Genomic DNA, 12,878 nt, shown 5'->3' on the forward strand with positions numbered 1-12,878 from the left:
CACCTCCTTAAATCTGGTTAACCTAGATTCCCAGGGGACTTCGGCTAAGTCTGGTCTTTCTACCTGTTAGAGGGACAAAAATCTTGGGGACAAGAAGAGGAGGTACAGAGAACAGACAGATATTTGGACTACCCGGTAATACTGGCAGGATGTGTGTTGGGAGAAGGTGATTCCCAATTCTGGCCCCTGGGACGGCTGGGTTGGGGACAGTCTCTCTCTCACACACACACACACACACACACACACACACACACACGACAGGAAGTGCAGGGTGGGTGGGGGGAGGTGGCAGGTCAAGGGCATGGGAGGACTCCTCAGAAGGCCAAGTCACTCTCTCATCCCTATAAGAGACTGGGCAATGGCCAGAGGACGTGATGGCAGAGCCACAAAAGCTGCCTCGGGCAGACAGATGGTCTTAGCTTCCCTCCTTTAAACCCCACCCCCTGGCACCACCCCAGCGGAACGCCCAGCCTGACACTGATTGGCAAAGGCCTGCCCCTCCTTCCTGTCCCCCGCACTTACCAGATGCCAGGGGAAGGAAGTGTGGATGAGGACCTCAGTTGATGCAGGCTCTAGCAAAGGCAGTGGCAGCCCTGGCCACCCTCCCAAGCTGCCCCAGGTCCGCCACTCATTTCCTGCAGGGCTTTCCTGACTGGGGTCATGGGCCACCAGCCTTTACAGACTTCCCTGAAGGAACACAGACCGTCAGAGGCACGCGGGAGCTGCCCTCTTCCAGTTCAGGGCTTCTGGTCTGAAACCCTGCAGCACACTTCCCCTGCACTCACACGTGCCCCAACGTGTCGGAACTCAAACGCTCGTGCGGAGCCTGTGGTTCTTTCCAATGCGCTCCCTCCTGCCCTGGCTCTCTCCCCAGACTCCTAGCACTACGGAGGGTCCACGCTCCTCTGTGCTGCCCTACTCCTCTCTCCTCTCTCTTCCCCAGCACCACCTGAGGGTCCAGCCTGCCCCCTCTTGTCCAACGGCTCAAGGCCCTGCTGAAGCCAGGGCAGTGGACCTCCCCCCACAGAAGTACTGGCAGCTGTAGGCTCCAGGAAGACTGAGTCCAGGACCTCATACAGGCCCCAAGAGGCTTCCCCAGGGCCCCCAAAGGCTAGAATCAGGAAAAAGGAATGCAGCAGAACAAACAAGGAAGGCTTGAAAAGTGAAGTGGAAAGAAAAAAACCACCCCCATAAAATGGTCACAGAGGGAGCATTGTTCCTGGAAAGGGGCAGCTACTGCAGTGGTGCTGGGGCAGGATGAGCCCCACCAATGCTGCTTTGTGTTGAGCTTTGGGAGAGCAGAGGCCCCGCGGGAAGCAGGTACCTAGGCTCCTCTCCCCCCTTCAGCCCCAGTCACACCTCTAAGTCAAACAGGCTCCCCTGGGTGGTTTGACAAGGTTTGATAAGAAGGACTCAGTGAGGTCAGCCATCAGGTCCCAGCAGCCTGGGATGGAACCTCAGGGCTCCCCAGAGGTGGCCTGTCTTGCCTTCCCCCTCCAGGTGAGGGCACGGCTTTGGGGGCCCGCATTCTCCCTCAGAACTTCCTGCCTCGTTGTAGTCTGTTACCCATGGAAAGTCCAGATTCTGCTGAACCATGACGGTCCCTCCAGGGCCAGCCCCCTGCATCCTCCCAAACGGGCACGCTCTGAGAGGGCAGCTGGAGACACACGCACCACAGGGCGGCCCCGCCAGGCTCAGAAGGAACGGGACGAGGAGAGAAGGGAACTCAGCTGGTGGTGACCGGGAGAGAGCTAGCTCAGTGGGCAAAAGACTGGTGGTGCTGGGCAGGGACCAAACCACCAAGTAGGCCCTGTGGCCAAAGGCGCCCTGCCTGGCGATGTTCACTCATCCCATATTTGTCAGATATGCATGTGTGAATGCCTAGTCTTGTCCATGCCTTTCAGAGAGCTCTCTGCTCATCACCTCATTCAGGAAAGGCAAGATATACTGCTGAGGCCCGGGCACCAGGTGAGCAGCAGGTGACTCAGGCCCCAACGCAAAGTTCAGCCCACATACACCGTACAGTCTGGTTGTGGCCAGTGAGACTGAGAGCTCAATGCCATGGCTGGTCCCGAAGTTGCCAAAGAAGTCAGCCGCCAAGGCTAACCCCCTGCCCACCTGAGCTGGTAGCTGCTGGCCCCTGTAGCACACCTGAAGACTTTTACGCCGCCCCTGCCAGGAGTGGCAGCACAACGCTGCAGGAAGCGTGCGAGCATCGTCAGCTCTTGCAAATTCAGGGTATTTTTATCATCACCAAATTTTCCGACCTTGTTAGGATGACAAGCAGCTCCAGGCCTTCTGCCACAGGAGGTGACTCTGATGTTCTAGATGGCAGGTTGCAAACCTCTCCTTAAAGCCCCACCAAACAGGGCCCAGGAACCTGGACAACCCTTTACTTCCACAGACACGAGCCCTGGAGCGCCAAGGAAACGGCACAGGGTCTGGCTGCAGTGGGAGGCGGGGGCAGCCGGCAGTCACCTGAGCAGGCTCTGGAGTTAGGGTCTCAGCACCACGTGCCTTTAGACAAGTGGCTTAAGCGCTCTGCGATCTGGCTTCCTTCTCCATAAAATGGGCACAATGACGTCTCTCCTGCAGGGCTGGTGAGAGGCAACGTCCATAAGGCACTGAGCCTTCGTGGGCACTCAGAACCTCCTCTTATTTTGTCACCTCTCCAGACAGTGGGAAAGACAACATGAGGGATAGCAGGACCCCATCCGATATTTTTCCTGTTACAGCCCAGTGAACAGCCAAGGGAGACCTTTGCCCCCAAACTAAACAAACAAGAGGTGAATGAAGGCAAAAGGAGGCCTCTGCTTCTGTACACATCCACCTCAATGCAGAAGCAGACTCAGGACTACCTGACAGCTGTCAGAGGAGGGGAGAAGGTAGAGACAATGGGCGTGCAGAAGGGAGAAGGGAAATACGGGTCGTTTCTCCAATAAGCGACAACCTGGAGTCTTTCCTTCTTGCCAACGACTGTCCACAGCCCTGCAGGAGCCAGGGCCTGAGAAAGACCCCAGGATGCCGCCTTGTACACACTGGGCCTGGAGTGGTGAGCACAGTCCACTGGCTTAACCTCAAACCCTGCACGCTGTGGGGCTGGGACACAGCCACACAACTTCAGCGTGGAAGGAAGCTGGCGGGTCATTCTGCGTACCGCTGTGGCCTGCCGCCCTTCAGGACACCGCCTGAGCTGAAAGACAGAGGCCACGCCAGAGTCTCAGGTGGCCGGGTTTATCAGGTACTGGCACCTCTGCGTTTTGGGTTTCCTGGCAGAGCTCTCCTCGCCCTCCCCACCCCTCCCCAAACCCCCAGCTTCCCTCCTCAGGACTCCACCAGGGCTGCAGGGAGCGGTCACCGGGGAGCAGCCCCAAGGTGCTTTCTACCTTCCCAGCAGCAGGTGACTCAGATGCCTGGCCCCTTCCCAGGCCCACCTCGCAGAGTCGGAGAAGGAAGGGCCCCCAGCCTGCGCTCCGGGTTAGGCTGGGAGGTCGACACCAGCTGAGAAAACCCCAAAGAGAGGGGTGGGAAGAGAAAGGGATCAGCCATAAAAGCGAAAAGTTGGAGCCTTGGAGGGGGAAATCCCAAAAAGTCGTTAGGAAAGTGGAGAGGCGCGGCGCTGGAAGAGGGGCGCGGGGTCTGCGTGGCCCAGGGACGGACCTTCTCCTCCCACCCACCCGGTCACCCCCTGCTCCGGAGTCGGGGCTGCGGAGGCCGGAGGGCCGCACCCCGGAACCGGACACTAGACATGGCACCCTGACGTAGACCCCAGGCCCTGCACGTCCCGGGAAAGGCGGAGGGCGACATTCCCCCCTCCCAACGCTTCTTCCCTTTTACCTGCGGCGGCGGCGCTGCGGCCCGGCGCGGCCCGGGGAGGTTGTCTGGCTCCACCTGGCCGGGCGGGGCGGCCTCCAGACTACTTACAAGTTACAAAGTGAAACTCCGGCACTCGTGCACATGCGCAGACCCGCGCCCACTGCTTGCTCAATTTGCAGCTTCAGCGGGACAGGCGTCTGCGCTGCCGCCGGCTCCCGCGCCCCGGACCGTGCGCCCCTCGGCGATCCTCCGCCCTGGCTTGGCCCCGGGGCGGCTGCTCAGCCCGAGCAGCTCCTCCTGATGTTCTGCAGACCCCGGCCGGGCCGGCTCGCATCCTGGGACCGAGGAGGGCGCCGCCACGGCTAATTCCTCTCCCCAGTCCCCGGCGCGTCCCCCTTGCCCCGGCACCTCGGGGAACCCCGGGCCTAGCACAGGGGGAGGCGCGGGGAGAGCATCAGCAAATGTTCTTGGTTGTCCTGTATTGCACTGAATTTCCGCGACTGGCTCCTCGGCCCGCCAGGGGGAGTGGGAGGATGGGAAGCTCTGCTGGGCTCAGCCCGCACCTCGGCTCCACGCAGTCCGCGGTCACCCGGATCCCAGTGTGAAAGGCCGCGGCTCCCCCACCGCTCTGGGCAGCCGGACGGGGAACGCCCTGTGGAGGGTGGGTGGGTGCGTCCTACGTTTGGCCCCAAACGGAGGTCGCAGTATTTTCAGCGGTCCCCTGGAGCCAAAGCGGGTACTGGCAGGACCAGGCCGCCGGGTGCCACCCATCTAGCCCAGCTGTTTCCTATGAGCCAGCGGCCTCTGCAACTGGACTGTAAGCTCCCCGGGGGCGCCGGGGTGTGCGCTGGGCCACACGCAGGACAGGGTTCAGTGAGGACTCCGCACCCTGTGAAACCGAAGACCACCGCCTGCCTGCGGCACCAAACTGCCCTCTTCTACAGGCCTCGGTTTCCTCGTCTGCAACACGAGGGGGTGGGACCGAAGCTTCCCCTCAGGTCCCTTCCGGCACTAGAAATCAGTAAATCTTGAACAGGCCTTCACTCCGCACGTGTGCGGCTTTGCAGGGCCTCTGACCTGTCTTCCATTTCTGGACCTTCCTCTTTCCTGGAAATGGTCAAAGTGTTCTCCTTCCCTCCCTGCCCACACCTCCAGCACCAGCCTGGGGCTCTCTGGAGTGGGGTGGGGTAGGGGATGTCTCCTGCTTCTCTAACAGCTCCTTTTGTCCCATCTGGCTTCCTCCCTCTCCTCCACCCCCAGCCGCTAGTTATTTCCCACAGTTTGCCCTTGGCCCCTGCGCTCAGCTCAGCCCGGCCCTTGTCCTTCTGCGCAGGTGCCTGACTATCTCATCTCTCCTGCTCTCACCTCCGGCTGCCAAGGGCCTACGCCTGACCTCCAGCAGGTTCCTGGGTATGGCCGCTGGACTTGCCCCTGGCTTCTCAGACTGCCTCTGTCCAGTCTCTGCCCCGCCCCCCGTACGCCCCACCTGCGTGTCCCTATTCCGTCCCTGCCTCAGTTAATGGAGGCCCCCCTGCCTGGTCTGTGCCCTGGGGCCCAGGGAAGTGCAAAGTTCTAACCCCTAACCTGGTGGAGCCACTGACAAAGAGAAAGTTAGGATCCTTGATTTCAGAGAGGGAAGGGATTTCTAAATTTGACTTTCCGTTGATTATTTCAAAATCAAGAGAAGGCCAAGATAGATCAGGATGTGAGTTGAGATAACCATAGCCCCCATTATGTGTCAGGCACTATGTAGAGTGCTTATAAAAATACTATTTCTGGGACTTCCCTGGCGGCGCAGTGGTTAAGACTCTGTGCTCCCAATGTAGGAGGCCCAGGTTTGATCCCTGGTCAGGGAACTAGATCCCACAAGCATGCCACAACGAAGGAGCCCACCTGCTGCAACTAAGACCTGGCACAACCAAATAAATATTAAAAAAACAAACAAAACAAAACACTATTTCCTTAAATCTCCAGTAAAAGTACAGGAGTCAGGGACTGTCTCTGATAGACAAGAAAATGAAAATTTAGAGGATATAGAATTTATAGCTAATAAGAGCTGTGCAGCCTGGCTGGCAAGGAATCCAAGACATCCACGCCCCAGGCCCAGATCCTACATCAAACTCAGTTTAAAAGCCAGTGTAATCTTGGCATTCAAAAATCTTATATTCACCATTTTATCATTTGCTCCCTTTATCTGCCCCCAAATCTAAAGGAGTGACCCACATTCTTGTAATACTGATGATGATTTTGATCACAGATTTTTAAAAATTTTGTATCAAGTAGAATTGAAACAAAGCCCACTCCCTGTGCCCAGAAAAGTAAAAATGTCAACAACAATGACCAAAATAAATTCTGCCTTAATCCTAAGAGGACAGGCACCTTAGAATCAATGCGTTTTGATCCTAGCACCCTGTATCACTTAACTGAGACCTCGAACAAGTCTTTTTAAGCTTTTCCCTTAGTTTTCTAATCTGGTTGACCTAATCCCTATAGAACTTTCTGTTCCCTCACAATTTGCAGGATTCTGGGTAAAACACAGCAATACCGAATAAAATCTGTTTTATTTGTTTCTTGCAGAATACCCTTATTATCTGAGTTGGGAATGCACAACCCATACTTGACCCTAGGTTTTAAGTCCAGAGTGGCAGCTGCATCTCCCACCCATACCACAGAGCTCAGCCCAGATCCAGTGACAGGACAAGGAAACAATGAATGACAAATTGTGGTTTCTCCTCTTAGGTTACAAAATCTACACAGATAAGTGCTTAGGATACAGTGCAGTGAATAATGTCAAGAAAAGGTAGACTGGGCAGGGGTTACCCAGTGGCCAGGGAGACTTGTTCCGGGGAAACAAAAATCAGAAAGTGAGCTGACTGGTCAGAAGAACTCAGGAGAGAGCACAGAACATGTGCCATCCACGGTTCAGTAACCCCCATCTCTCCCGGTACCTGGAACACTTCTGACACACACACAAGCCAAGTCCCTCCATGGCTGCACCCCACACCTACGGCTCCAGCTTCCTTGGTACAGGCGCCCCATCCGAGGCACAGCTGCACTTCTGCACCCTCATGTTGGGCAAGCTGACCACCTGGGGCCTGGGCTTGCCTCCCTCCGGGATGCTGACAATCATGGGCAGCGAGGTCGTCTCTGAGGCGATGCACTGTCTCGGCCCCAGAAATGGCCACTTGAAGGTCAGGGGCTCTGGGGGCTGCTGGCAGGTGCCCACACACTCATAGGCCAGGAAGCCTGGGGGCTCCAGGACCCAGTTCTCAGCCCACTTCATCCCCTGCAGGTCAATGTACACCTCCCGGCGGCAGCAGTGGGTGCCCTCGGTCGCTGGTGCCTTAGGATCACAGTTTCCCTGAGCTCTGTGGGGGGCAAGGAGAGGCAGAGTCAGAGGTCAGCTGGGAGGGCAGAGGTCAGCTGGGAGGGCAGAGGTCAGCTGGGAGGGCAGAGATCAGGGAGCCCAGGGCGGGGCTTCGTGGGGCATCTGGAGGGAGATTTATGGTCCATCTCTTGTTATGTTCAAAATGCTGGATATTTGTGTAAGGATGGATAACTAGAAATAACCCCCAAATAAATAATTCGATCTGATATTACTCCTAAGACTGTTAGGAGAAATTTTATATATTCATCTATTCCCATAGCACCCTGTAAAGTTGCCCATTTCAAAATAAGTTTAATTCCGCCATTTGCCTCATTATTCGAGTTCACCCATCTGACCCACAGCACCTACCCGTAATCCCTGAGGTCCAGGGTGTGCAGCTCCAGCTGGGGCTCCCGCTGCCCGGCGCCCGACGGCCCCTGCGAGGCGAAGCGGACCAGCGTGTGGGCGCTGGAGGCCAGCGGGCCCAGGTGCTCCCGCTGCACCGACACCTGCAGCAGCAGCGGCTGCCGGGGCCGGCGCAGCTGCTGCCAGAAGTTCACGGCATCCGTCACGTCCAAGGCCTTCCAGCCGCTCTCGTGGATGGACACCAGCCTGCGACACCACACGGAGACACGGGCCCGCGCTGAGGGGTGGGGACTGGGACGGCTGGGGTGGCCCCGGGGGGGAGGCCCTCTCCCTCCCCCTCCCCTCTCCTCCCCCTCCCCTCCCCGTGCAAGGGGCCCGGCCAGCCCGGACCGCGCTGCCCCTTCTCCCCCAGGGCACCCCTCCTCCCGCGCCGGGCCCAGCCCCCCTCCTCATCCCCCGCCCCACACCCCAGCTGCCACCTCCCCACCTGGAGTCGATGAGGGAGGTGCGGTTGGAACCGTCGTCGCGGACGTGCAGCCACTGGACGGTGACTCGGGCGCGGTCGCTGCGCGGGAAGAGCCGCTCGTGGCTGCGGAGCGCGGCCTTAGGAACCGGCTCCTGGAAGAGGCGCAGCACGGCCTGCACCAGCTCGCTGTGGGGCGGCAGCCGCTGCTCCATGTCGAACACCAGCAGGTGCGAGGAGACCTCGGACACCAGGAACCTGCCGGCCACCTCTGGGGACACGAGCGGGGTCAGCGGGGCCCCTCCGGGCACCAGGGGAGCTCTGAGGGTGGCAGGGCCCAGGTCCAGTGAACAGGGTTTCCCCAGTAATCCCTAGGGAGAGTTTGGGGGCTGGGAAACTGATGGGCCAGGCCAGAAAGAGAGCACCTCCACTCCTAGAAAAACGGTTAGGGCCAAGCAGGCTCTCCCCCATCATCTGAGGTTGGGGCTTGTTTACTAGTGGCATCTGCCCTCACCTGGTAGGGGCAGCTTTGAGACATCCTGCAAAGACTGGTGCTTCCAGTGAGGACTACAAACCCACAGCCTTCTTTAGGCAAAGGGGCAGGAGGGGGAATGGAGCACGGGCGGCAGAAGACCCAGCTAGTGAAAATCTATGGTCACCGGCTGAGACTGGCTTTTCCTAAGAGCCAGAGGAAGAGCCCAGAATTTACTCTCATTTCCCTGCTTATGCCCAGTGAAATGTCCCCCAAAGGAGGAAGAGTAGCCAGGGGCCTGTAAACAACTTTTGTGGGACTGCTGAGCCCTGAGGGAAATGGTGAGGATGGATACAACAGCCTCCTCAGAGGCACCAGCAACAGGTCCCCAACACCTGAGGCTCCGGGTGGGCAGCACGATCACCTGACCAGCCAGCCCCGTGACCACAAGCAGTCACCCCCCCCACCCCCAGGTGTCCAGGTCTCCTCATCTCCCCAGACACCTGGCCGGGTCTATCTCTGGGCACTGAGGAGGAGAGCCCCAGCCCCAGGGAGGTGACAGGCTGCAACAGGATTCAGACCTGGTACCTCCCGTCTCATAGAACAGCCACAACTCTGGGAAGCAGTCAGAGCTGCTTTAATCTCACTTCCAGAAACGCAAATAGGCTAGAGTTGTTCGGTGACTTGTACAAAGTAAAACAAATATCACAACTGAGACCTGAACTCAGAGGTTCTTTCTCTCTGAGGCAACAGTCTCTGCTGAGGCCAGCCTTTTTGTCCACCAGCACAGAGTTCCCTTGACAGTCTGTCTTCTCTTCTCTGTTCTCCCTTCTTTCCACTTTGCTTCCCTACCCCATGATATCTGGTCTTGCCTTGGCCTTGGTAGCGGGTCCAGCCTGGCCCAGCTCCTGCTGGCCCCGAGGGGGGGGGCCCTCAGTGCAGACAGAGACCAGGGTCCCGGGCCCAGCCTTCCTCACAGTCCATGGTCCCTCCTCATCGCCCTGTGGACCCTGCGCCCCCAGACCGCCTCCCCAGAGCAGCCCCCCCACCCCCACCCCGCGAGGACCAGGCTGCAGCAGGGAGGGAGGGCCTCACCTCGGAAGTTCTGGCTGAACCTCTTCCCCCGGGAGCGGACCCCGTGGCTGCGCTGCAGCAGGGCCACGTACTGGGCCCTCACGTGGGCAGGGATGATCAGCCTCTCCACATCGGCCCCGTCCAGGACGGGAGCCTCGCTGAGGCGCAGCTGCCGCAGCAGGCTGCCCAGGACCCGCTCCTCGGTCAGGGCCGCCCCGGGGCCGGCCAGGGGCAGCGCCCAGAGCGCCCAGCAGAGCCAGAGGGGCCGCATGGTGCTGCTCGGGAGACGCAGGGGCAGAGCGGACGTGTCCCCGGACGAGGCTCCGGGAGGGTCCCAGCTGGGTGTGCTGAGGGCCAGGCTGGGCCAGCTTTATAGCCAGGCCTGGGCTGGGCCTGGGTGGTGGGAGGGAGGGAGCCCGGGAGGGAGGGAGGTCACACCCCTCGGACCTCCTGGGAGTTCAGCGGCCAGACAGGTCCCTGAGCCCCGAGGAGGGGGCTGTCTGGACTGTGGACAGATGGCTATTGTTGTGGGTCAGAAGCCTCTACCTTGGCTTGGGGTCCCTCACCAGTTAAAGTTAAAAGCTTGTTTCCTGAAGCAGAGGCAGGGATCTCATTCTGTGCTAGCTCCCCTGTCCCACAAGTCAAAGAGCAAACTCCCGTCCCTGGAGTGTGGACGTAGAGGCCTGTTCCTTGCAGCAGCTAAACCGCCAATTCAACACCGGGACTCTCTGCCTAAGGACCGATCCTGCCTGCCGGGATGAGCGTCTGAGCCTGGCGTTCAAAGGGCTCCCGGGAGCTGTTGAGCTCCTGGGCTGTCCGCGGTTGGAAAACCCATTATTCTCCCCGGTGTTCTGGGGGGGTCTTCCTAGGCAAGGGAGCCTGGGATAATTTAGTTCCAATGGGGTTTTGTCCAATAAGGAAGCCCATCCTCTCCCTCTTCCTGGCTGTTCATGGATTCAGAGGTCAGAGTCGAAAAGACCATCCAGTCCATCCCGTCCTCCAGTTTTTGAGCCAAGAAAACCAAGGCTCAGAGAGGCAAGTCATCCCCAGGCTCACAACTGTTCTCGATGGACACCTGCGTAAAGTCAGGTCTGCTGATTCCCAGCACACAGTTCTTTCCACAGCCTCAGCTATTTCCAGCCAGAGTCCTGCTCAACCCCCTGAAGCTAGCCAAGTGGACGCAATCCAGGTGATCAGGGCTGGGCAGGGGCAGGGGACATGTCCCCCAGTTTCCTGAGACTTCCCCGCGTGAACGTGGATTTGCCTGGTTGAAGAGTTTCACTGGGGAAGTAAAACAGTTGGGCAATCAGCCAGGGATTGGGCTTCCAGATGAAATACCCAACACAATTTGGGATGTACTTTAACAAATGATTTGTTGTTTATCCGAAATTGAAATTTCACCTTTCACCGGGAGTCCTATATTTTTAGTTGCTAAATCCGGCAACCCTAGCCAGAGGCCAAAAGAAGAAATCGAATGTGGATTGGGAGACTTTTGACAATGGGCTGATTAGCGGTCGGGCGGGAGGGCAGCCCCCATCCTTTGTCATGCAGAAGAAGGAGCCAGGCCTCCCCCACTTCCACCCCAACCTGTGTCTGGCCTAACACCCTGCCAGGTCAGGACGGCTGGAGATGGTTAAGTGGCCCCTTAGCCAGATCTTGAAGGGAGGAGAGGGGCCAAGGGAACAGGGCGTCACTACCCCTGATTACGGGCCAATCTGGACCTGGCCCACAGCCGAGGGTACCCCGGAGGGCAGTGGGCCGGCCGTCTTGGAGTGTGGGCAGCAGAGCTGGCCCCCAGAGGGTCCAGGAGAGATGGATGATAGGGACTGAGGCAAGAGGGCAGGTGAGGAGCGGGGCCAGGTGCCCACTACCACCCTCTTGCCCCTAATAGGGTGGGATTTGACCCCAGCCCGAGTCCAGACTGCCAGCTGAGGGCCGTGAGAAAATGTGAGGTCAGAGGTCATCCTGCAGACTCTGCAGATGGAGACAAACTGGACCAGAGCCTGGGCTTGGAACTAAAGTGAGCTGTGAGGTTGATGAAGACTGGAGGCCGGGAGCCAGTTCACCTGTGGATTAGAGCATCTGGGGGTCTTTGGGGGAATAGGGACTCCTGTCCCCTTCCTGAGCAGGGCAGGCACTGCTGTGGTGCTTCTGAAATTCCCCGAGGCCCAGCCCCAGGTGCCCTGGGCTGCCCCAGCCCTGCACCTATTATCCTCCCCGACCCCAGACCTGGGGGCCCATGTGGCTCCTTGGGGTCTCCAGACACGCCTCTGGGTGGGCAGTGGGCCTTCCCTGTCCTCCCAGAGCAACTTGGCCTCCGCGTTAGCAGGGCCAAGCCTTTCCTGGGGCTCCCTGGGCTGAGAAGGGTGGGGAACAGGAGAGGACTAAGGACCCATGTTTCTGTTTATCCACACCTTTCCGGCAAGGGTGAGCCCTGGGTTCAGTCCTTGCTGTGCCACTAATCAGCTGTGTGGCCTTAGATGGGTTTTCTATCCCCTTCAATGTAAGTCTCCTCCTACAAAATGGGGATAATGTACTTTTTTTTTTTGCAAAGAACCTGTCAGTATTAGTGAAGATGTCAGCAAAGTGCCTCTCACAAACTCACACACACACACACACACACACACACACACACACACAATAGGTGCTCAATAAATGGTAGGGGTCTTTCAACTGATACTAACTTACCACGTTTAACTTTTTAAATTTTTAAGTTAACAATGTTTCTTGATTATTTTCTAGTTAATACACATAGTACAAAAGTCAAAAGGTGCAAAAGATGTTCATGAAAAATATCAGCCTCAGGAGTTCCCTGGTGGTCCAGTGGGTAAGATTCCACGCTCCCAATGCAGAGGGCCCGGGTTTGAGCCCCGGCCCGGGAACTAGATCCCGCATGCATGCCACGACTAAGAGTCACCGTGCCACAACTAAGAAGTCCACATGCTGCAACTAAAAGATCCCACATGCTACAACTAAGACCCGGTGCAGCCTAAATAAATATATATATATATTTTTAAAGTCAGCCTCCCTGCCTTTGCTACTCATCTCCCACTTCTCCTCCCCAGAGACAGTCTGCTTACAAAGAAACTCAGATATTTTTCCCACCGTATGAATCTTACTAATCTATCATCGTGATCCATACCCCCTTTTCAAAATTATAATTTTATTCTGTAAATGGTACAGTAAAAAGTCTCTCCCATCCCTGGCCCCAGTCTCTCTATCAACCCCCCACCCCCACCCCAGAGGCACCAGTGTTGTTAGTTCAATTGATTCAAAGGGGTTTATTGCTGTCTCTGACACGCTGCCTCTTTGAAATCAGA

The 12,878-nt window shown here is 57.7% G+C and overlaps 2 protein-coding genes across 6 annotated transcripts in view; both read right to left on the bottom strand.

The window, feature by feature from the left end:
- TMEM63A (transmembrane protein 63A) overlaps positions 1-4,382 on the bottom strand; it is a 33,957-nt gene extending 29,575 nt beyond the window's left edge. Inside the window, exon 1 of one of the 4 annotated variants that reach the window (XM_060302276.2) lies at positions 3,925-4,382. The gene's annotated coding sequence lies outside the window, so the exon portion shown is untranslated. Of the gene's footprint in view, positions 1-522; positions 3,299-3,837 lie in introns of those variants that run through there. The other 3 variants (XM_030868427.3, XM_030868421.3, XM_030868425.3) reach the window with 3 other exon arrangements.
- A 2,438-nt stretch (positions 4,383-6,820) lies between these two features.
- LOC115859456 (left-right determination factor 2-like) lies at positions 6,821-9,829 on the bottom strand. 2 transcript variants are annotated; one of them, XM_030868450.2, is made up of 5 exons: positions 9,580-9,829; positions 8,255-8,283; positions 8,037-8,152; positions 7,553-7,795; positions 6,821-7,184 (listed from the first exon to the last, which is right to left on the bottom strand). In XM_030868450.2, exons 1-5 carry the CDS (start codon positions 9,827-9,829, stop codon positions 6,821-6,823), a joined length of 1,002 nt encoding a protein of 333 aa, XP_030724310.2. The 2 variants fall into 2 exon arrangements, with proteins under 2 accessions (XP_030724310.2, XP_030724309.2); XM_030868449.2 differs by having other exon boundaries at positions 8,037-8,283.
- Between the last annotated feature and the right edge of the window lie 3,049 nt (positions 9,830-12,878).

This window comes from Globicephala melas, chromosome 1 (genome assembly GCF_963455315.2).
Source record: "Globicephala melas chromosome 1, mGloMel1.2, whole genome shotgun sequence".
Classification (NCBI taxonomy): Eukaryota; Metazoa; Chordata; class Mammalia; order Artiodactyla; family Delphinidae; genus Globicephala; species Globicephala melas.

Coding starts and splice junctions, on each gene's coding strand:
- LOC115859456 (XM_030868449.2), bottom strand. CDS start 9,829: ATGCGGCCCCTCTGGCTCTGCTGGGCGCTCTGGGCGCTGCCCCTGGCC. Junction 8,284..9,579: donor GTTCAGCCAGAACTTCCGAG/GTGAGGCCCTCC, acceptor TCGTGTCCCCAG/AGGTGGCCGGCAGGTTCCTG. Junction 7,185..7,552: donor CTGGACCTCAGGGATTACGG/GTAGGTGCTGTG, acceptor TGCCCCCCACAG/AGCTCAGGGAAACTGTGATC.